This window comes from Terrapene carolina, unplaced genomic scaffold, assembly GCF_002925995.2.
Source record: "Terrapene carolina triunguis isolate 2854851 unplaced genomic scaffold, T_m_triunguis-2.0 Scaffold180, whole genome shotgun sequence".
NCBI lineage: Eukaryota > Metazoa > Chordata > Testudines > Emydidae > Terrapene > Terrapene triunguis.
Window position 1 is genome coordinate 235802 of NW_020664531.1, and position 23938 is coordinate 259739.

General features: G+C 41.6%; 1 protein-coding gene across 1 annotated transcript in view; it reads right to left on the reverse strand.

Annotated features, from left to right (window-relative positions):
- Positions 1-1777: 1777 nt before the first annotated feature.
- LOC112113137 (cytochrome c oxidase assembly factor 1 homolog) overlaps positions 1778-23938 on the reverse strand; it is a 38260-nt gene continuing 16099 nt past the window's right edge. The window contains exons 2-5 of the mRNA XM_024209323.3: positions 12014-12115; positions 7962-8113; positions 5532-5608; positions 1778-2100 (exon numbers count right to left, since the gene is read on the reverse strand). Of these exons, the coding sequence (XP_024065091.2) occupies positions 2004-2100; positions 5532-5608; positions 7962-8113; positions 12014-12107 (420 nt within the window). The 5' untranslated portion in view covers positions 12108-12115 and the 3' untranslated portion in view covers positions 1778-2003. The remainder of the gene's footprint in view (positions 2101-5531; positions 5609-7961; positions 8114-12013; positions 12116-23938) is intronic.

Here is a 23938-nt window from a genome sequence, read left to right on the forward strand (position 1 = left end):
TACAGGGAAATAGAGGGAACTTTGTTTCTAGGAATCCTGATTCCATAAAACAAACTAAGATGGTTAAAATTCCTAGTTTGTCCTCAAAAGCTGTGTGAGAGCCCTTCCTCCAGGGTCCTGGATAACTGAGGGTGGAACCCAGGTACCGTGGTGTTAACCTGTTCTGATCCAAGAACAAATAATGGCTCTCCTGAGACCCTTGCGAAGCTGCAGCTGGAACATAGTATACATCTCGTCACCTTCTTTAAAAAGGGAATTGAAAGGCAATGGGATGATCACAGTGAAGATGTAAAGTACTTAAGCCTGGGATTTTCAAAGGGGCCTACCGAAGTTAGTTGACCAACTCTCAGTGATTTAACTTCCTAAGGCTTCTCTTGAAAATTCCAGTATGAATGAGCAGAGAATGGTGATAGAAATGAGTGGAACTGTTCTGTGTATAAGTACAGGGTATAACATGAAGTTATACATGGAAATAGAGAGGAACAGTGTAGAATGGGGTTCAGACTGGAATTTGGTTTCCTAAACCATTTTATTCTAAGAAGACTTCAGTACTCTTCGTATCTGTGGCTATGAAAGGGTCACCTGACAGAAAGAGAGGCTGGCTCAACTGTTTCAAAATTGCAATATGACCTTTGGATGGCAATATTTAAATTCTCACACAGTTCTTCAGAGTTTAGACTAGGAGGGATTGTTTTGACTCATTCACGATCATCACTAGTCCTACTGCGTGTCTCAGAAGTGCCTATCTTTTCCCTGAGGTGCAGAGGATATCCATCAGTTTTTGCCATTTATCTTGGTCTTGTGCTGGTCTGTTCAGGCTTCTGAGTGTCATGCTGATGAATTTAGCTTCTTTCTCTACTGTTCTACATCATGTTTCTCTAGGTTACCTCTCTTGCCAGTTGGTAACCATGTTATCACTTCATGTGGAAGTCAAGCTGATGGCATCCTTAAAGCATATCCTAAATATGTCCATCCTTTTGCCACATTTGATGTTTTAAGTTGGTGTATTCTGCTTAGAATATCTGATGTTGTAATAAACTCTAATAGATTCTGAACATCTTCTGTAGGCATTTACTTTGGAATAAGTTGAACTTCTCATCAATTGCTGTTGTAGATTTCCATGTCTCTGCTCCATAGAGTAGGACAGACATGATGCCAGTGTTTTAAAAAAAAATACAATTTTTTTTTAATTTTATTTTATTTTTGTATCGGTGCTGATCATGCTACCTTTTCATGAACTTGAAAAGATTTGGAAGTTGTTTGCTGCGTTTGATATTAGTCGCTTGGCATCTAGCATGGTGTCACTATCACTGCACGTCTCGCTCCCCAGATAAGTAAAATGACTGACTGACTTCTGGTATTTCTCGGTCTACTTTGATGGTGGTTTTTGAAACACTGATAGACATATATTTTGCCTATAGTCTGCCTTATTTCCTAAATGAGCTATAGGAGTGCAAATATATTTTTTTAAATTACAAGTCATATTTCATTTTTAGTAAATCATATAATAGTGATTTCTCTCTCCAACCTAGGTCTCGTTGTCTTTCCTTGTAAAGATAGTTCAGTGAAGGTTTGGCCACTGACTTACGTCACCTAAAAAGGGAAAACCACCTATTATTTGGTTTATCTGAAAATTTGACTAGTCATCTAGACTTAGAAAGCAAATCAGCTGTCCAGATTTGAGGTTCATAATCATAAAGAAATGCAATTTACCGGCAAGAAAAAAAATCATAGCAGCACATACAAGATATAACAATGTGATACTCTGGAACAGTAATAGTACTGTAAAATCTTTATTTTGGGTTTCTGCCATACACACAAATAAAAAAGAATGAAATTAACAATACCAACACTGAGCTCAGTGCTAGAGAAATAATTGGACTGTAAGATTGTCCACTTAACTGAAATTGTCCATTTGTGACAATACTGAATGTACACAGTAATATGCAACCAATCAATAGATCCTCAAGTGACAGGATGTGCAAAGCAGCTGTCTTTCTTTTTCATCCCTCCTGTGTGTTGGTGCTCTCCACACACGAATGGTACACTGGAATACTCTGACCATCCCTGAGTTTCAAGGTGACATCTCGGAGACGCCAGCTGATACAAACCAAAAGAACATTTGACTTTAATTGACCAATTTCATACTGTGGTGATGTCAAGTATAAAAACACTAGGCAGCAAGAACCAAATCATTTAGTGTAATTAAATGGGCTTTAAAAAGGTTTGCAGATGCAAACCTCTAAAAGACACTTTCCTTGATGGCTTAACGGACCAAGAAACTACATTTCATGGTTCTGCAACACCAATAAAATCCTGACAGGGTGATTGGGGTGTGCTTTTTTTAAAAATTTTTTAAATAACATGTCTTTTTCCTTTTACAATCAGCCACTTCTGCCTATCAAGACTGCAATTAGGTAGTCCTTCGCTAATCTCTGGTATTGGATCTAGATCACATTGCTAAAGAATTATCCTAGTTAGGGAGGCTTTGACACCACATTGTTACAGAATGTGATTGTTGATACAAGTATAGAAGCCCATAGGAGGAGGCAAGTATGCAAAGAGAATAAAATGACTCCATTTAGAGAGAGAAAGCTGTACTTCTGGGATACGCAAAGGTGCACCCTCTGCTCTTCAAAGTTCTGCTCCAAGCCCACTTTCTGAGAGGACTATCAGTGTTAATCTGCCAGCCACGAATAACTTTTTCTCCTTCAAGTATACGTCCCTAAGGGTGCTCCACTGTAGGAAGCACACCCACCTGTGTGCTCTCGACTGGAGAATGCAAAGCCATGTCCATGGGCCTGCACCGAGCAGACCCTCATGCCTCCATTGGCCTAACTGTGCCCATTGAAGTAGCAGGGCGGTCCAGAAAACAAGAACTCCATTTTGTGAAAAACGTGTGAAGTTTCAGAATTTGTTTCCATTCCGATGCAGAACAGAACAAAAAGACCTTTCAAAATTTTGACAGAAAGAAAAAAACCCAGAATAGCCAGGAGGTTAGAGCACTCATCTGGGATGAATCAGGCAGCAGGGACTTGCGTGGATGTGGGAGACCCAGGTTCAAGTGCCCTAACCATTGGGCCGCTGGCTATGGGGGATTGTTCACTCTCTCTGTGTTTTATCAGAAATTCCATCCTAGGGCTGAGAAACCTTTCTGATGAAAACTAGAACAACAGTAAATTAGGTAAACAGATAACATTTCTGCAAACGGTTTTGGTTTCAATCCATCAACATTTTCTGAAAAACATTCTGTCAAAGTTCCTGAGCAGCTCCAGTCAGCAGTAGCCATTAACTTAAGTGAGAGGAGTAGTGTCAGGCCAATGCTGATCACTTTTGAAAATCCCACACATACCGTAATACAATTAGGTTGCTGCACCTTTGTATGATGAATCTATAGTCTGGTCACTCCAGGTCTAATTTTCAAATACTCCTATTTTCAAAAGTGACTTTAGACACTGGGGCCTAAGTCTCTTCTTTAAAAGTGATCTAAGCTCTTATGTGTCTGTCATTTTTTAAAATAGGACTTAGGAATCTAAGTCACTTTTGAAAATTTGACCTTCAGTGTCTTGTCATTGCTGTTTCTCTTTCTAGATTCTAGACTGTCTGCCCATTATCAAGAACCATGTCAGATAACTCAAGTATAATATAGCTATTCCCAACAATGGCTTATGCTGTTCTGTTTTATGGAGCACCTGTGTTTGAATCACTGTGATCTGGTTCAAGGACACATTCATGTCTCATCTATTACAAAATGGAACTGTCAGGAACCAACTATATTGCTACCATTTGCTTGGCACAAATGTGGCCAAATACTTGTGTGATGAAGTTTTACTGGCATGAATGTTTCTGGGAAATATATTTTAAGTTTGCACTGGGGTATGTTTGGAGAGTGAATTTGAAATTTATCTTAGGACTTGTCAAGACGAACAGTGAGTGTACGGCAGACTGGAGTGTAAATGTCTGTTACAGCAGCATGCCACACGCTGTCTGTGTGGACTCTGCTACTGCGCACTAAAAGTTCCCCAGATCAAAGTGCAGAATCAGGGTCCACGTGGACAGTTAGTGCGCTGTAGATTTACACCCCAGCTTGCTGCGCACTAACTGTCTAGATAAGCCCTTACGTACTTATATGGCCCCATTCACCTAGTATCTGATACGCAGGTACTATTATCTCCTTTTTACAGATGGGGAACTGAGGCACACAGGGACTAAGTGACCTACCCAAGGTCACCTGTAGGTCGTGGCAGAGCACAGATTTAAGCCCAGGTCTCCCAAGTGCTAGGCTAGTACCCTAACCACTGAATTTTAAATTTGGTTTCCACAAGAATTTTCAACTACTCTTGGTAAGGCTTATCTAATTATGTAACAGAGACAATCCCATAGTGCTAGGTGCAACTAAGCAAAACTGCTTTGGTTTTGGAGATCTAACCACAAGACACAGGGAAAACTGAACTAACAAACGTTTTGTACCGACTTTCAAGAACAAATAAATGTGGAAACTGTAGATTGTTCAGAAATTCTTCAATCCGCAATAGAGATCAAACTTGCTGAATAAATTATTGGTTCCTAATTATTCTCTCAGTTCTGGAAATCAGTTTGGCCTTGAGAAAGAGGGGGTCTGGGTTTAATACTGAAAGCCCCACATCCATAACACAGATTAGTATCTTGGAGTACAAAGAAATTTCCATTTCACCCCAATACAGCCTTTCTTTGAACAAAGAGAGACCATATTACTCAGGTACTTGAAGAAAATGACACAATCCTTAGCTCACCTCACTGGGTACGTCTGTGCTGCCCCTGGGATGGAGCCTCCCAACCCTGCTAAACATACTCCTGGTAGCGGGGCTCAAGCTACCAGGCTAAAACTAGCACAGTGGACATTGCCACTCAGGTGGCAGCTCTGGCTCTCAACCCCACTTGACCCTCTGGGTCTGAACTCAGGTGTCGAGCCACAAGAGCCGCAGTGCCCACAGGGCTGTTTTTAGCGCACTAACTTGAGCTCCACTAGCACAAGTCTGTTTACCAGTGGTGGAAGGCTCACTCCCAGCTGCAGTGTAGACATACCCATCGCATCATGGCATTGCTGTGGTCTGAGAACAGTAGAAGATATCACAGGCCTGTTAAAATAACTAAGGACAATCAGTGTTAAACCTAGTGCCCAACTATCTTAGCATTTTTTTTGTGTGTGAAGGGGGAGGAAAAGGGGGGTAGATTAGACTCAGTGGGCCTATTATGCACTCCAGTATACTGGGTTACAGTTAATAGAGGACCGTTTTCAGCACAAAGTTCTCAGTCTAATGTCCTCATCCTTTTGTATTCTGTGGATAAGAAATGTAAATTAGTTAATAGATATTGTCACTTCCATAATGACAGCATGTGAACACAATATTTCATAAGCTCTTCAAAGGCAGATTTCTTATTTCTATAATCTCAGCCATTTTGATGACTATAAATCAAAAATCTGGCCCTGTTGCCCCTGATTCTCCTCCTACCCTGAACACTCCACAGAGTAGCCTTTTATTCATACTCACCAGTTAAAGGAGAGGTCTCTTACTGAATTGGTATGGAGATATCCAGCTGATTTTGTTCCAGATACTGGTATCTTTAACTGCAGATATATAAAAGTTAGTTGAACACTTTCAATGGCTGATGTTAGTGAAATGAATGTTTTATTCCTTCCTTAGTCAATAAGATAAAACTGAATCACTCCCACAATTTTAACATGGATACTTCAGCTTTTCAGCACTTTAGAGAGTTTCATTAAACTTTTTTAATGGGGTGTGAGCGTATCAATTTTGTCATACACAAATCGGTGTTAAAAGAATGTTCTATGTTATGACTGCAGCCATATAAAGAAAGTCACTTACTCTCTGAAATATTTGAACTAACACCCTTTCTTTGCAAAGCGCTAGGAGATCCAGGGATGACAAGAGTTTATTATAACAAATACAGGCACGAAGGCTGTGATAGTCAAAGCTACCCTTCATTAAATTAATGGGAATTGGATAGTAAAATCCTGCAGCAGCTTTGAAAATTCTACCATTAAAATACTGTAACTTAATAAATTAGGCTACAGCTGCAGTATTGCGTTTCTGCTAAAACATTCAGCATGGCTGAAGAAAATAAATATGCTTTGTCTATTCTTGATAGACCATCAAAAATGACATCACCAAGCCTTCTCAAGCAGGTCTAGCTGGCAGGAGTTGGGCGTGCTCTGGAGGTGGTACAATAGCCCCTGGGCCTTGCTGTAGCAACCCACTCTGGCTGATGAAGGATCATTCACTGGTTTCATATCTCTGATGAAATAATGCTCCTCATCATAGAGGGCACTGAGTGACATGGTGGATAAGAAAGCAGTTGGCTGGTCAGAGGAATTAAATGTGACTTGATCCTGAGACATTTCAATCTTTGTAACATTCTTAAAGGTGACTTACAAAGGAAAAAATGAATTGGAGGTTGGTGGATCCCCACTTCTGATCTATATAAAGGAAGCTTGACATTTTTTGTCTATGCTTTTTATATTGGAAATTCAGCTCTTGCCTGGAAGACTCTAAGGGCAACTGGAGAACTAGGAAATTCATAACACTACAGATATCATGCAACTGGATCCTGATTTAACTGAAAGGGAAAGTGAATTTTATTCAGTCTGTTTAAAACTTGCTGCTTTTTATTTTCTTGGTTAACACCTTTAACTCAAATGCCCTACAGCCAGCTGGAAGAAGATATTTGTCAAAGATTCAAAACCCTGTGCTCCTTTCATTAATGGCTTTGAAAACTCTCCGGATGCATCTGAAACCTCTAGCAAAAGCAGGGAAGACCAGACTAAATACCCTTGACCTTCGTTTTGTTTTTAAAAAGCCACTGGCTATCTACACCAGTGGTTCTCAACCAGGGGTACATGTACCCCTGGGGGTATGTGGAGGTCTTCCAGGGGGTACATGAGCTCATTTAGAGATTTGCCTAGTTTTACAACCGACTGCATAAAAAGCACTAGTGAAGTCAGTACAAACTAAAATTTCATACAGACAATGACTTGTTTATACTGTTCTATATCCTACACACTGAAATGTAAGTACAATATTTATATTCCAATTGATTTATTTTATAATTATATGGTAAAAATGAGACAGTAAGCAACTTTTCAGTAATTGTGTACTGTGACACTTTTGTATTTTTATATCTGATTTTGTAAGCAAGTAGTTTTTAAGTCAGGAGAAACGTGGAGGTACGCAGGACAAATTGGACTCCTGAAAGGGGTACAATGGTTTGAAAAGGTTGAGAGCCACTGATCTCCACTGATACAAAGCCCTAGTGCAGACACAGCATAAAAAGTGACCTTTATCAGTCTGGCTTCACTCTGCTTCAAACTAGTGTGAGCTGTGCTGGTGCTAGTCACACTTTACAGTTGTGCAACACATCCACACCAGGACTAACCTTTTCAAAAGCACCCTCAGTGACTTATGTACATAAGCTACATTGAAAGTCAATTGGTCTTAGATGCCTAAGTGACGCAACTGCTTTTGAAAATTGTATCCTCTGGCTTTTTTTAGTGGCATAGCTATTCCAGTAGCTAAAAACCCCAAGATAGGCAAGGCCTTATGTAAAAATAAAAAACAAGCAGAAAAAAATCTTTTTGGGTGGGGATGGTGAACCTTTTATACAGCATAAAGAAGCATCAGTGGGTGCACACACCATTTCTTTCCTGTATGAAACTAATTAGCACAACATGGAGGAGTAATTCTTGCTATTCACTCCTCTGCCATATTTCAAATCAAGAGACTTAGATGCCTTTGAAAGTTTCACCCTAAGTGGGCAATGAACACTCATCTATGGGGCCTGTGCGCCTAAATCACTTAGTCGCCTTTGAAAAATCTCCTCCTCACTCTCCTCCCCATCATTACTATACACTTAAAAATCCATCTTTCAGAGTCATGTTTCATTGGCAGGCTCACTGCTCTTACCTGTGCTCCGGCCATGTCAACGCGATTACTCTTGTCTGTCAGTCTGATGTTGTGAACTTTAAGAGGGGGGGCCCCCAGTGCCTCCAAGGCTACAGGGTCATTCTTAAGCTGCTCAATAGCCAGCTGATAATACTGTGTCCTGGCAAAATTTTCTAGATCAAAGAAACAGACCATTGTGGAAGGAAGTCAATATGGGGTTGAAAAAAACAAATAAAAGGGAGACCTAAGATACTATTTTTTTTTTAACCAACTTCTGTTGGTGAAAGACATGAGCTTTTGAGCTATAACTTGAAGAACTCTGTGTAGCTCGAAAGCTCGTCTTTCACCAACAGAAGTTGATCTAATGAAAGTTATTACCTCACCCACCTCGTCTCTCCCATATCAGACCAACACGGCTATAACAACACTGCAAATAAAAGAAAAGACATTCTCCCGCCCCGCACCCCCCATTTTTTTATATATATAATATAATAAAATATGCACACAGAAAACCCTCCAGAAAAAGAATTCAACCCTATAAATAGTAATAACCAGCCATGAGATACCAGACATGATTCCGAAATCTGAGACTTTTACATTTGTGGATTGCCAAAAAGAGAATCCCAAGTCTGCACTACCACCCGTTTCAGTGGTGACCGCAAACAATTCTAAATGTGGGGAAAACAACTAGATGGACAACTACTGGCTAAAGATGATCCCAACCCCCTAAATCAGAAACGTTGCAGCAGAAGGAAAGTGTTGTTCTGTAGCAAATTTAGGTGAAATAGGCCCCGGATGTAAGACCTTTCAAATGTCCTGTACATGTAAGAGTGGCATTATGGGCAAGTTTCCATGCTTTTCTGACACTTGTAGAGCAGTAGGAGGTGCATTCAACAACATTCTGAATGGATTCTAAACTTTAAAAGGGAATTCTGGAAAACATGTAGGAACTGAGAGAACTTCTCTTACATTGCTCTAGGAAGGCAGTAGCAGCTGCTACTACAGAACCTTGTGTTATAGCTTTAGGGACTTTTGCTTAAACCTTGCTTAATCCTATAACACGAGTGGAGGAAACATTAATTTTAAAAGGGTATCATGAAACATATACAGTTGTCACCATCAAAGTCAATGTGCTCCCAGTTACTACATCACAGTATGTGAAGTATCACAGCAAGGAAATACAGTGAAATAGTGTGGCAGCTGAGGTGATAACTGGAAAATATTCTTTCCAATGGTGACCAATGTATAAAATAGAGTTGTCGGGGTGTGGAGGGGTGGAGGAGGAGGGAACTAGTGGGCCTTCTAGTGTTAGAAAAATCTTGAAGCAAACTTTTCAAGCTGTGCATGCTGAGAGTGGGATTTTCAGATGTTCTCAGCACTGGCCTAGCTTCATTCCCACTGACTTTAATGAGAAGAGGGTTAGGGTTAGGCTAACACCGAATACTTTTGAAAATCCCACCCTGAATATCTAGTCCCCACCTTAGATTTAAAACAGAGGACCCAAATCTTTTGTTTGTCCACCTCTTTATATTGCTCTGGGAGTGCAACGGGGTTGGAGGCTGTCCCCAGTTGACAGAAGCAGCTTTGCTGGTTTCTAGCCCAAGTTCTCCCATAGCCACTAATGAGGGCTGCAGCTGGCCATTTTCTGAGGGAGGACAGCCTCTGAGGGCCATGGATAGCAGTCAGCCAGGCTGCTTTCAATACTTAGGGGCCATCCCCAGCATAGAAGCAGACTGAATCGGGAAGCTGCAGCCAGTCCCCCTTCACCCTGCTTCTCAGCTGTGCACAGTAGACAGTGGTATCTTATGATTATCTTGCCTGAAGTATTAACATAAATGCCTAAATGTGTGTGAACTTAGATATCTATAGCATGAACCCAGAGCAGGGGTTTCTAAAGGGCACAACAGTTGGCTATAAGGACTACTGTTTATCTCCTCCCAGAGAGCCTGAAATTGGAGCTCAGTGGTTTGTAGTGACAAGAAACTTCTCGATTATTGTGTCTAAAACTATTTCAGCATGACACAAAACTTAAATGGTGGGAGCAGTGGAAGCCTGGTTCGGTTGTTTTCTCCCTGGCAATGTCTTCGGGGCTCTGACAAAGCAAAGAGAATCTTTGTAGAAAAGGTCCAGAACAGGAACAGTTATATGCAGATATATAAGGAAGTGATGTAAACCACTGGGTACAGCAAAGGGAGAAGTCAGGGGATCCTAGATTCAAATGCTACTCAGCTATTCAATGTACAACATGGAGGAAGTCCCAGGACTTCCTTGCGCTTCAGTCATCTTGGCTGTACACATGAAGATGAGGAAGGGGAACCAGAACTTCATTGAATCCACATGATTGGCACTGGTGCTTAGTTCTCCTGGGTTAACAAGCCTTTAAGGTTAGAGATATGAAACTGTTTTAGCTTGCAAGTCAAATAGTAGCTTCTGTTTCTGTTTGATGCTAACAAAGAGGGTAACTCTCATTAAAGGCTGTACTTTAGTGATTAAAAGCCCAATTGGCCTGTAATCGAAATATCAAAAACATTATGTGGCTATCAACATCACACCAAAGCAATGGTCCTTAATAGGCTATGCATATTTCACTTGAACATTTCACCAGACAATGGTTTTAATGATGATCAATAGACACATAAACTAAGTGGATTGTTAGCTAAATGATTTGGGAAAGGAGAAAGTTAATCTATGTCAAGGGATGTTAAGAGAAAATGCTAATATCCCTGTTAAATCCAGCCTCTCTATTTTAAAACATGTCAGGCTTATCAGTCTGCCTGAGCTGCAATTCAGAACTCAAGTGCATGGTTGTCTGAAATACAAGTTGGCTTTCCAATGTTGTCCAATTTGTTATTAAAATATGTCAAATGAAGGGAAGGTTTCACAACTACTGAGGGCTTCAGAAAGGAGTTTGGCCACCCTTCCTGCAATGTCCTCAAGTACAAGGCTAGGCAAAAAGCAATATAAACTGATAGTAACTACAGTAGAACCTCAGAATTACGAGCGGACCAGTCAACTACACACCTTATTTGGAACTGGAAGTGCACAATCAGGTAGCAGCAGAGACCAAAAAAGGCAAATACAGTACAGTATTGTGTTAAATGTAAACTATTATAAAAAAGGGAAAGTTTTAAAAAAACTCACAAGGTAAGGAAACTGTTTCTGTGCTTGTTTCATTTAAATTAAGATTGTTTAAAAGCAGCATTTTTCTTCTGCACAGTAAAGTTTCAAAGCTGTATTAAGTCAATGTTCAGTTGTAAACTTTTGAAAGAACAACCATAACCTTTTGTTCAGAGTTACAAACGTTTCAGAGTTACAAACAACCTCCAATTCTGAGGTGTTCAGAACTCTGAGGTTCTATTGTACAAGGGAAAGGCATGAGACCCCGAGGACTAGAGCATTCTAATAAATGGAAACAAAGCCTGTTGCTTCAGGACTATTAAATGTCTGGAAGTCACTAAAAAAGAAAATCAATTGCTTGAACTAATAACATTAATAATTCCCAGCCAATTAAATCTAGCAAGTAGATCTGTCTGTCATCTAATTGACAGTGTCCATCTCTCTAGGCTTCCTTCTAAGGCTCCAATCCTGCAACATGCTGAGCACTCTTAACTGCTGTTGACTGTCTTCAATAGACGTTGATGCTCAGCACCTCACAAGATCCATTTTGAGGGAACAGCACCATAAAGTGGATGTATTACAAACTGACCAGAATTCTAATGGTTCACATTTCCCTATTTAAGTGGTGTTCCCCTGCCCCTTCCCCCGCATTTCCCAACAACAACCATTTTTAAAATCTAATTGAGAATAGAAACCTTCATCTGTTTTTAAATAAATCCTTTTGAGACTAAAGTAACCATGCTTCAGAGAGAACTAGTATTGGAATTAAATAAAGCCTAGCCTACAAAATAAGGGACATTGCATTGGCAGGTGTGATTAATAAAATCTTTAAGCTCTGCTGCTCTTCCCTCCAATCCATGTTTATCAGAATCTGAACTATTCTTATTTGTCAACTGTACAAAGGGGAATGATGTGGAGAGGGCAGAAATAAGGTTGCTAATAGCAACAGGACTTACTTTGCATAAGATAATACATCACAGCACATCCCCCACCACTTAACAGCCCCAGATAAATAGCCATTTGCTGTAGTTTTCTTAAAGAGGCTGGCATTTTTCTCCCTAGGAAGAGGAAAAAAAGAGAGAGACACATTTATTGTATGAGGAAAACTAAGATTTTTTTTTTGCCAAAGTTCTTTCAATATCCCAGCAAAATAAACCGGAATGAAATCACTGCATGTAGCAATCAAGCTCTCTCTGGGGCCCCACAGTACATCCAGAGGAAATCTGTGATGAGAACTGGGCACCTAAGCAGGATAGAATATGTTTATTCACTTCCTTTTGCGATGCCACCACTTCACTAATTGCCAAGAAGAAAATGACCTTCCTGGTGTGGCTGATGGCCAGAAACACAGCATATTGTTCTCAAGGCTTACCATACATACTCAGTAACACAGTGCAAGTATTCAGGCTTGAGAGGCCAGATTTATCCCTAGTGTAACTCCACTAAACTAAATATGCTTGCACCGGAGTCAATTTGGCCAGAAGTCTTAAGCTACAGAGCCAAGCTACATCACTGCCAGTAAACATAATGTTGCTGAGGTTTGAGTTTGTTGGGGTTTTTTTTAAAGCCACTGGTAAACAGGAAGATTCTTGCAATCCTATTCTTCTCTAATCCTTTTCCTTTACCATCCTGCCCATTTGATGAGTCATGGTTGTTGTATCTGTCTGAATGACACAGCAGAGTAACAACTACCTCCTAAAGAGTCAACCTAGTAGAAGTTCTATGGCTTGGCTACCAAAGAGTATTGCTAAACCATATGGCCAGGAGAATCCTATCTAACACTCTTCCCCAGATCACTCCTTCAGGCAGGTTGTGGCAGGATGGGCCATAAACAAGCATCTGAATAGCTGTTTCCTAAAGGGTTTCCATCACAAAAATGGGACAATGGACTGTTGGGGGGGAAACAGTCTGAACCTCATTTCAAATGTGAAGCAGTCTTGTTGACTGAAGAGTGTAGATGTCTGGAGTTAGTGTGGGCACTACTACTGGATGCTCTGATAAGTTATAAAATTAGTGGTCTTAAAGGTTTCAAGCCCAAACCTTTGCCCTGCTGAAACTCTGCAAATGGACTGCTTAGCTAAAGCTGTTTAATGAAGCATAGCACAAAGCCAATTACAGAAATATGATCGAGGCAAAGCCACTTAATACATCTTATGAAAATGGTCAGCATATCTCCCAAGAATGCATTAGTCAGACCTTGCATCATCTGAGGAACCACAGTTTAAGAGGGTGGAGTGACGAACAAAGGAACTCTTTCTCATAATGCTACGCGCTAGTGTGTGACATCAGCATGATGTCTGGTATGTTCCCTGTCCTGCCTCAGAGATTGATTGTTTACCTGAATTTCCCTATCTTATCCCCCAAAATTTTCTAGCTGAGGTAAAGGAGGAATTTAATAATTAACCCAGATATCACTTTTGTCTATTGCCTAATGTGCATAAACAACTTTTAACTGTGTATTGTTACATTGTACCATAGCATTTTAAAATCGTCTTTGCCAATTAGATCGCTACGTTGAAGAGTAATTTCTTATGCGGAAGAACTGTTCTGAAATCAGAATACTACATATTACTTTCATAGCCACAGCGCTCTACAAGTCCTCCGATAATATAAATCTTCAGAAGAGCCCTCTTAAGTAGGCAAGTATGATCACCATTTTACAGATGACGCAACTGAGGCAGAAAGATCATGTAACTTGAAGTCCCCATAAGGAACCAGTTTCAGAGCTGAGAACAGTCCCCAGGTCTGCACTAAGACCATTAGAGCATGCGAGCAATCCCAGCCTCTCCATCCTCCAACCCTGCCTACCCCACCTTTCCCATGCAGGCTGTTGCTGACTTTTTCAAAGAGACAATGGATTTTCGTTGGTTTTGACTCCCCTCTTCAACTCTTGTCCTCTTCCCCTGTCATTGCCCCCCTTCTCTAGCTCCTCTGCCTGCACAAGTGACCCCCATCTCCTCTTCTTCCTGACCTATCTTTCCCCTAGTCTTGCTCACCTTTCCCCTCAACCTCTCATGCTACTCAAGTACCTCAGAGAGAGTGGAAATAATAAAATTCTTCTTGTTGAGAAGTGGTACTAGAGGATTCACAAGGACACACTCTTCTGAAAGGAAAAGCAGAACTTCTCCCAAATATACTTCTTAATGCAATTTTCTGCAAGAAATACCTCATGGTGTATGTTTGTGTAACTCACATCTCTTATTATGGCCAACTTGGTGTGCTGCCCAGTTGTTCCCCTCAGCCTATTATGATGTTTGCTCAACCAGACGTACAATAAAGCTGTAAACTGGCCAACGCTACCACTATTTTAGAAAAAGTCTGTCTTTGATCTGGAATGCCGATCATTGTGTAACATGCTGTGACCTGAGGCATTTGTTATGTCCCTTTCAAAACCGTGGCCTAGAAGTGCCAGGCATAATTTTCTTCTTGCAGTGAAATTCAAGGTAATAGTATGCAAATGTCTGTGCCCACTAGGCACAGACGACAGCTTGCTGAGGAAAACAGAAAGACACTGAAATCTAGCACCAGTAAGCATCATAGGTAATACACATCAGTCTTGCATAAACCTAACAAAGAGCTGTAGTCAAAGGATCTGCTACTTGCAACCAAAATGTCTGTGGTTCATTAGGCATCACAGTCTGATCAACTCTCAAACAAGTGTGATGGAGAGAGAGAGGCATCCATGTCAATTAACGGGATACTTACATTATACACCTGCTATAATGTTCACCCTTCTTTCATCCAGTGGGTCTAGTTATACGTCTCTGCTAGGTCGCAGTCTACACAAACATTAACATTTCCCTTTTGTGAACTTTGAGGAAGCAAGAGGCTCAGCTGCTTAAATCTCACTAATCTTTTAAAAGATGAGATTCACAAATGCCGTTTGGCAAGAGTGAATTATGAACTCAATAGTTACTGCAGCCCTCTCAATCACACCATCTATCTGAGGAACTTATATGCCCCCCCATTGGCAGAGTGTCTGAACACTTCACAATCTTTAATGGATTTATCCTCACAACACCCCTCTAAGGGCTGGTCTACACCCAGCCGCTAGTTCGGCGGCTGGGGATCGAAGTTCTGGGTTTGACTTATCGCGTCTGGTCTGGACGCGATAAGTCGAACCAGGAAGTGCTCGCCGTCGACTGCGGTACTCCAGCTCGGCGAGAGGAGTACCGCGGAGTCAACAGGGAGCCTGCCTGCCGCATGTGGACCGCGTCTGAACCGCGGTAAGTTCGAACTAAGGTATGTCGACTTCAGCTACGTTATTCACGTAGCTGAAGTTGCGTACCTTACTTCGACTTGGGGGGTTAGTGTAGACCAGGCCTTAGTAGGGAAGTGCTACTTCCCCCACTTTACTTATGAGAAACTGAGGCACACAGACTTGGCCGTGTCACACAGGACCTGTGGGAGAGCAGGGTTTCCCAAATCCTAGCCTGTAGCACTCTAACCCATCCTCCCACATACATCTTGTCTGCTATGACGATATATACCTGGGACAGTAAATTACAGTAGGAGATTCAAAAGGCCAAAGCTAGCTAGTTCTTTTTACTCCTGGGGGAATTCTGCACCACTGCTCAGGTGCAGAATTCTTTGCTTCCCTGCAGAAAAATATTTCTGAGGGGACGCAAAGGAAAGCCACAAAAGTAGTTACTTGTCCCTGGAGGAGTAGTAGTTACTTGCCTGGAGCAGCCAGCAGAGACATAAATCAGCACGGAGGGGGTAGGGGGTACGTGTGTGGGGAGATGTCAATCACTGCCAAGGGGTGGGGCTGAGCGGGCGTGTGTCAGAGAGCGAATGAGAGACTCTGGCTCGCTATTGCGTGGAGGGGCAGGGCTTTGAGGTGTTTGGAGGCAGTCTCTGTCCCCTCAGGCAGAGCTTAATGTAGCAGCCTGTCTGCTTAGTTGTTCCCAGGGCCGGCTCCAGGCACCAGCCGAGCAAGCTCGTGCTTGGGAGGGCAGATTCCAAGGGGCGGCATTCTGGCCGCCCTTTTTGGTTTGCCGCTCCTGCCGCCCTGTAGGGGGCAGCGGTGCGGAGGAGGGGAGCACCCTGCTGCGAGCGGGCTGCGCACTCCGTCTGTCCCAGCTGGTGCCAGGTCTGTGAGCACCCCGCTGAAGCCCTGGCCACCCCCCTTTTCTCTCTCCCCCGCTCCCTCCCCCTCCCCCCGCAAGCTGGGACACGTCTGCAGCGCCAGGAGCCCCCCCCCCCCCCCCCCCCCCCCCCCGCGGTTTTTTTTTTTTTTTTTGCTTGGGGCGGCAAAAAAGCCAGAGCCGGCCCTGGTTGTTCCCATCCTTAGTGAATTCCCCCAGGAACATAAAACAAGTGTAAAAGTTTTAAGGCTCCTTTACATTGCCAGAGTGGTGTAAAGGAGCCTTATTGTAAATGACAGTATGGCTTTATAAATTGTGAGTTTGATACCCCAGCCCTCACTTGCTTTTCAGTTGCCGATGATATAATACTGAGCTAATGGCTGCATATATTTGTTGACTAAAAACTAGAAATAAAGGATCAAACCTAGCTACATTACTGTTAGACAAAGGGGATTTGTCTATATCCTCCAATGCTATCCATCCCATCCATTGTACTGTAATTTAAATGAATTACCAAAATAATTGAAATTGGTGTGATTATATTGCATTATTTTGACAAATAAAATATGCAGAATTTTTAATTTTTTGGCCCAGAATTCTCCCAGGAGAATCTTTAATGCATATTTTAACAAGTCTCCAATGAGCCGAAAAGAAAATTCTGATCTCTCATTTCCTCAGACAGCACAATTCAGTCAGCTACCATCTACCCTATAAGTGTATTAGACAGTAAGTTTCTTGTCGTGTTGTCAACTGATGAATGGTGCAACCAAGGCATGCACATGCAAGAGGGCTTTTGGAGAGAACTTTTCAGTAGCAATTCAGGGACTTGTTTGTTGGGCAAACTACATCCTGCTGTACCTCTGTTCAGTGGCGAGGGTGTACATTTCCATGAAATTTTATTATTTCATTCACCAGGGGTTAATTTCCTTTCCCTAATCAGGATGACTACCTGTGAACTATAGGGTTAAAAGATCCCATCAAAACACTTTACACCCTTAAGCAAGCAACAACTGGTGACTTTTTAAGTGTGATCTATAAAATGCAAGTGAGAGAGGATTTTGGGTTCCCGAACATGTATTAAGATATGAATATTAACAAAGACCAATCATCAGGATTGTCATTCTAGTTCTGCTAGCTATCTGGTTTTTGCTAAGATTAATGAGGGGTGTGGGGGGAGCCATGCTTTGTGGAAAGTAGCAATCAACTTGGGAACCCTGTGGTCTATAAAGGAATCTCGGAAAGAGAGAGAATGTACATGTCATTCACAGTACAGGGAGTAACAGTAACAAGGGGGAAACAATGAGTTTCTGAGAATCTGAGCAGGCCCTGTAAGCACAGCAACCTGAAGCTAGGACATTGGCAATGAGTATTTTTACTTCCCTGTTACCAGCCATTTTCTATAAAGAGGTCTTCACAGCTAGGGTAAGAATCTGTTAGACCACTAACGGGCATGTGAGTCAGCTTGTGAAAAACAAGCGCAGATTTCTTCACAATTGCTATTGAAAAGCACAAGTTCCAAGAAGACTGACACAAAAGGAGGAAGTGAACTACTTTGCAGGAAGAGTCTTTAATTTTAACATCAAGAGGAAAGCTAGGCTGAGATTAATGCACATGAAAGAATACTGAATCTACAGTATCAAAAGAATGGATGTATGGTTCTCACCAGAGAACCAGTCTGAAAGCAGAGTTGCTGGGCAACTTTATTTCACACAGTGAAAACGTAATGTAAAGATACAGGCCCAGGAGGAGGTGGTGGTTATGGTTCGGTTTGAAGCTGAGACCGACTAAGGGTTGGAGTTCTATAGCACTGAAATATAATAAGCCCAGAATGGTGACAATTGCACAAGTTCATTTCAGCTGTCTCAAATGGTGGAATTCTCTCAAAAGCTACTGTTCTCATGAGACTTTGGCTTATTTTGAATCTGAGCTGGAGGACCTTTTAGAGAGAAAGATGTTTGGCTTCAGGGAGTCCCTGACACTTGAGGCGGTTTAGATTTTAGACTCTGATATATATGCACCTCTCTGATTATTTATTTAAGACCTTATCTTTCTATCCTCATTGAAGTTGGCCTAACATTCCTCCACAGGTGTGGTAGAGAGTAGCAGTGAAACAAAGGGCACTTTCACCAGGTGATGTGTGTGTATAACATCTTATTTGTACATGTCTCAGATTACAGTCACTGAAGTGACAAAACTCTGAATCCCAGTTCTTTGGGGGCAGGGGCTATCTTTTTGCAGTATGTTTATACAGTTACTAGCACAGTAGAGCTCTGATCCATGACTGGGGTTCCAGGAACTACTGCATTACAAATATAATAATGGAAGCCATCACACTGAAGACTGAGGGAGCAGCACAAAACCTAAAGTAATAATTGCTGATGAATTCTCTGACCTGCTCATTGGCCCTATACCCGTGTGGAACTCAAGCATAGATGTGCCATAAATCCAGTCAGCCAGAGGTTTTTATATTTGGAAACAGTGCTGTTTTAAATGAGCAGAGTGGCACCTGTGCTTTCTCTGTGACCAAATGTTGAGATTTGAAGCATTTGGTGTCTGAAAATCAGGTGACTTATTTAGGTGCCCAAGTATGATCTGAGTGTCTAAATTCAGGAGGCTGAAGCTATGTCCTATGCGCTTTTTGTTTGTTTTTGTTTTGTTTTGAGAACCCCTCTGCCTCTTCAATTCAGCAAGTCTGAATTCAAACTTGATCAGGTTACAGATTCAACTTTTGTGAAAACAAGTCACTTAAGTATGAAGGACACAGAGGATCAGGGAGATGGCTGGGAAACACCATACATCTCCTCATGTAGTTCACTCTTACCAGCTACTGACAAATTCAGCTTACCCAGAAGAATGAGATGGAAATAACTGTCCATGACTCTTGTAAGACGAAACAGTGAGTTGTTTGGTATGTACAAGGCAGCTGGGTCTGATCTGTTTTTTCTCCCAGTAAATGTCTGGAGACACAGGGCTTCAGAGATGGTTTGTTGATAATGCCCACAAAATACTTTCTTCCCCAGTGTTGTCACTAAACAGGGGAAGTATAAATAGATGCGATAGGTCTGTTTCAACAGTAATATTTTAATTCACTGTTTTCCACATATCTTCACTGACATTGTGCTAGTGCATTTTGAAATGCAAATGAAGACTTTGCACAAGTTATTTACCTTGAGTTTAAGTTTACAGTCACTTAAGTTTACAGACAATCAACATGAAGAGTAACAAGGGATGGGTTTGTTTTTATTATTATTATTTCTTCCCCATCCCATTTCAGGAGGAGTATTTTGACATTTAGAGAGAGAGATGCTGACTTGACTTTGAAATATTCTCACCAGGATCAGTCCACAGACTCTTCTTTAGAAGCTGAAAATGCTTCCAAGGGAGCTGTCCGTCTAACAGGGAGATAAATAGACCCCTATCAGTGAAAGGATTGTGTGCTCTTTCTGGTGAATTTTAGTCTATTTTCTGCCTCTATCTCTAGTTAATTAACTATAAAAACTAGAGCAGCCAACATAATTATTAAGAATTCATAATAGCCACCCATCCCACTCTCGTCAAATCTTGCAGATATATTTCACATCTAGGGAAATGTGTCTAGAGAATGTGTGTGTTATGTGGCTCAACCAACTGGCATGTCTGCTTTCCTTTTCTTTCCTCTCAGCTTTCTGTATTCACACCATTCTGCATGTATTCACTCCCTCCCTAGACTACTCTTCTATTCTTCCTTATTGGCTTTCTCCCATTTCTCAGACTTTTCCTTTCTTCCAGTGCTACCTATCCCCCTTTCCATTCACTGCTGTGCCTTCTCCCCTCCTTAGTCTTGCCACGCCCCAGGTTACCCTTCTGTAAAATGGATTTTGTTTACCTCAGTGGGGACAAGGGAGCCAAAGGACCAAATTCTTCTGTTTTTTCTCCCAAATCCCACTGATACACAAAGGTTCCATCTCTAAATTTACAAAGTGCTTTCAGATCCTAAGATGAAAGGCTTATGTACAGATTAGAGCAGGAGGGTCCACCGTCGACATTTCTGAAGATAAATGCATCTACCAGTCACCCATATTGAAACAATATGGATATACCTTAAAGACCTGAAAATAGGATGTGTTACAGGAGAAGCAGAATAATTATAGCTGTAGCGTGACCCATATTTGCTGTTAAAGAATGGCATTATAGGTTAATACCTACTAATCTGTCATTAGCAGTCCTAATTGTATGCCTCTGTTTAAAAAAAAAAAAAAAAAAAAAAAAAAAAAAAACATTAGCTTCTTGTGTTTAAAGGTGAATTACAAAAGATTTAAAGAGTAAGATTTCAGAACAAGAAGAAAGTACCCGTTGTCAGATTTTAAAATATAATTGGTATGTGTACTTTAACAATATTTGAGATGTTTACCTGAGAAGTCTAAGGTGCAGACTTCCTGGTTTCTCTGCAAGCATGAGTGACATCACAAGAACCATACTCAAAGCTTTGAAAGAATCATTCTGTTCTAAACTCCTAATTTAATTCCCTAAATGCCCATGAAAGCTGAACAGATACCAACTTGCCAGGCATGTCTATCACAGAACCAGTGAATCATCCCTGCCACATATTGGCTCTAACAAGAGCTGGTGTCAAAGCACAGCTCTCAAATTACCATAGAAAACTTACTTAAGAAAATAGTGATTATGTTACTTGAGCAACTATCTTGTGCTGTCGATATGACAGGAAAAATATTGCTTAACAGGAGCTTGAGAGAGATGGTCTGTCGAGCAAGGGACACTTTCAGAATGTGATGTGTGCATACATCTTATTTGTCCACAGCTCCCTAGAATATGATCACTGAATCTGCAAGACGAGTGATAATTTAAGAGTTTGTAAACCATTTCTGAGTGAGAGATCAAAGAAACTGCAGTGCCTGGAATGCAATAATAGCTATTTAGTTCTCAGATCTGCTCGCTGACTAGCCATCTGTGTCCAATACACTGATGTGCTACATACACTGAAAAGTTTCCAAAATTAAAGGCATTGAGATGCATATCTTTTTTTATTCAGCCAATACAATCCCAATATGGAAAATATATAAACAGAAAAGTTACTGTAAAATGATAAATTTTACAATAAAGAGCAAGAAAAACTGAAGAAATAAAAAATTACATATTTCTATTAGAGAAGTGCCCAGAAGCACCAACAAAAGATCCTGACTAAAGCTGGTCAGCAACTATACAAAGAAACAGCTTTTTGATAGAAAACATGGATTCATCCCAATCAATATGTTTGATGGAAATGTATCTATTTAGACGAACTTCCTATGAAACACTGGCAAGTGTCTAACAGAACCCTGTCTAATTTGCTACTGAAGACCCCAGGATTTCCAGGGTCCCTGCTATGGAGCCAGGAGCCTGGAAACCACAATTCAATACCTGCTAAATCTATTAAGGAAAAAATAGGATTTAGCAAAAATAGAGCTTAAATATACTGCAATTTAAAAATAAGTCTGAAACACCAGCAACATGGCAAGATTAATAGGGAATGTGACATAGAAACACACTACTCTAAGCAGAGAAGCAGCGACGCTATCATATACTTAGAAAATTCCTCTACAACCTCAGGTTTTTCATTCAGACAGACTGAAGTCGGTAAGTTCATAGACTGAGCTTGTGAGATCAGATGTGGAGGTGAAAGAGGAGCAGGAAAGTGGCAAGGAAACTGCCCCACACACGCCTGATCATTTTTCACACACTCCACATCTGTTGTCAGTACCTTGACTTAATCTAAAGAATGGCATAACTTCATTCATGGACCGTGTAAGGAAAAGGGTGTGTTGGTCGCACAAAAGGCAGCTGGTTCTGAGTCAGCTTCTCTCCATAAAAAGGAAGCATTTCAGAAATGTATTGTTACATTATTTTTATGACCTCTTAATTTATTAATTGAATCTTAGGTGCTTGTGTGGCCTCAAATGCCATAGTATCTAAACAACTCACAATCTACTACACCCCTATGAGTTAACTCCCCATTCGCAGATGGGGAATTGAGACAGAGAGAGACTGGGGTACATCTATAGGGCTAGTGGGATCGAGCCTCCGCCCGCATTGACAGACCCAGATTTGAGAATTTATTCTAGCAATAGCTACGTAGACAACATTTGTAAGTTGCAACTTGGGCTACAGCTCAGGCTCTGAAGCTTTCTCTCCCCCTCCCCCCCCCCAGGGTTGGATGGGGCAGGGTTCCAGGGATGGTCAAGGAGCAGGGTGGGTGGATGGAGAAGGGGTCCTGTGGGGGCAGTCAGGAATGAGAGGGGAGGCTGGATGGGGCAGCAGGGGGCAGTCAGGGGTGGGGGTTCTGGGGGCGGTCAGGGAGGAGAGGGGGTTGGATGGGGCAGTGGGGGGCAGCGGTGGGGTGCAGTTAGGGGTGGGGGGTCTGGGGGCGGTCAGGGAGAAGAGGGGGTTGGATGGGGCAGGGGTCCCGGGGGCGAGAAGCGGGGAGGGGGGGGGGATCGGATAGGGGGTGGGGGCCGGGCCATGCCTGGCTGTTTGGGGAGGCACAGCCTCCCCTAACCAGTCCTCCATACAATTTCTGAAACCCGATGCAGCCCTCAGGCCAAAAAGTTTGCCCGCCCCTGCACTAGCCCATCCTTCCTCTCCTGAAAAGACGCTTACCACCCTGTGAAAGAGGAGCCTTGCTGAACAAAGCCAAAGTCCACTTTCTATAGTGAAGTTACATTAGGCAGATGGGGCTGACCCTTAGCTCCTTGATGGAGCTATTACAATTTTTCCCCAGCCCAGGATCTGACCCATAATCTAAAGTACTACAGTCCTGTTTCGGGGTCTGCAAACAGCACAGCACATTCTTAAATATTGTTAGTGGGTAAGATTTTCAAAAGTGGCAAGTGATTTTGTGGGGCCCCAGTTTGTGGGTGCTCAACCAAAGATATCTTAAAGGGGCCTGATTTTCAGAAAGCACTGAACAGTTTGAAACTAGGCCTTTGACACTCTCTCAAGTCAGGTACCCAAACCCAGTTGCATCTGAATGGGCTAGCTAATAGCATTTATTATTCCCCTTATATCAATGGCTATAAAACTTCCAAGCATTTGTTTCTTGGCTTTTAAATGTTTGTTCATCATAAATTCCAGTATTTACAAATACGTTTGTCCATAAGGTGTGTTTTTACTCTGTTCCAAAAGAACATTTAAGTGAGCTGGAAATCATTCCTTTAATTACAGTGGAAGAGACTCATCCCCACAGACATCCTAAATTGAAGACTGTACAGGAAAGACTTTGTTTTCCATCATAAGAGATAAATATTTCCATATGTATGTTTTCTTATTATTCATTGTCTCCTGTTCAATCCCATACTGCCATCTCTGCAATCCTGCGGGTGCAGAGAGCTGAGATGGTGATACCATCACTACAGAAAATGTTGTTTTAAAAGATCTCAAATTAGATATGAAACCATTTGATACACTCACTACAAAAAAGAAGTGTCTGTGTCCCATTAAGTATTACATCTATTTGTGCCTTAGGTAATTCATATGGAGGAAGTAGGGGTTGGGCAGGGAGCTGTCAGGACTCCTGGGTCTTATTCTCAGTTCTGGTTCTGACTGACTCACTGTGTAGCTCTGGCCAAAACCTTAGCCTTTCTGTGTCTTTGTTCCCACGTGTAGAAACAGGCATACTAATGCTTACTGTTGGGATGGTGAGGCTTCTGTGTACGTAAAGTGCTTTGAGATCCTAGAAGGAAATCCTTATGAGTGTAAGTTGTTTAAGTATAATATGTACATTATAAAGGGACACAACTGCTTGCTTCAGCAGCAAAATAT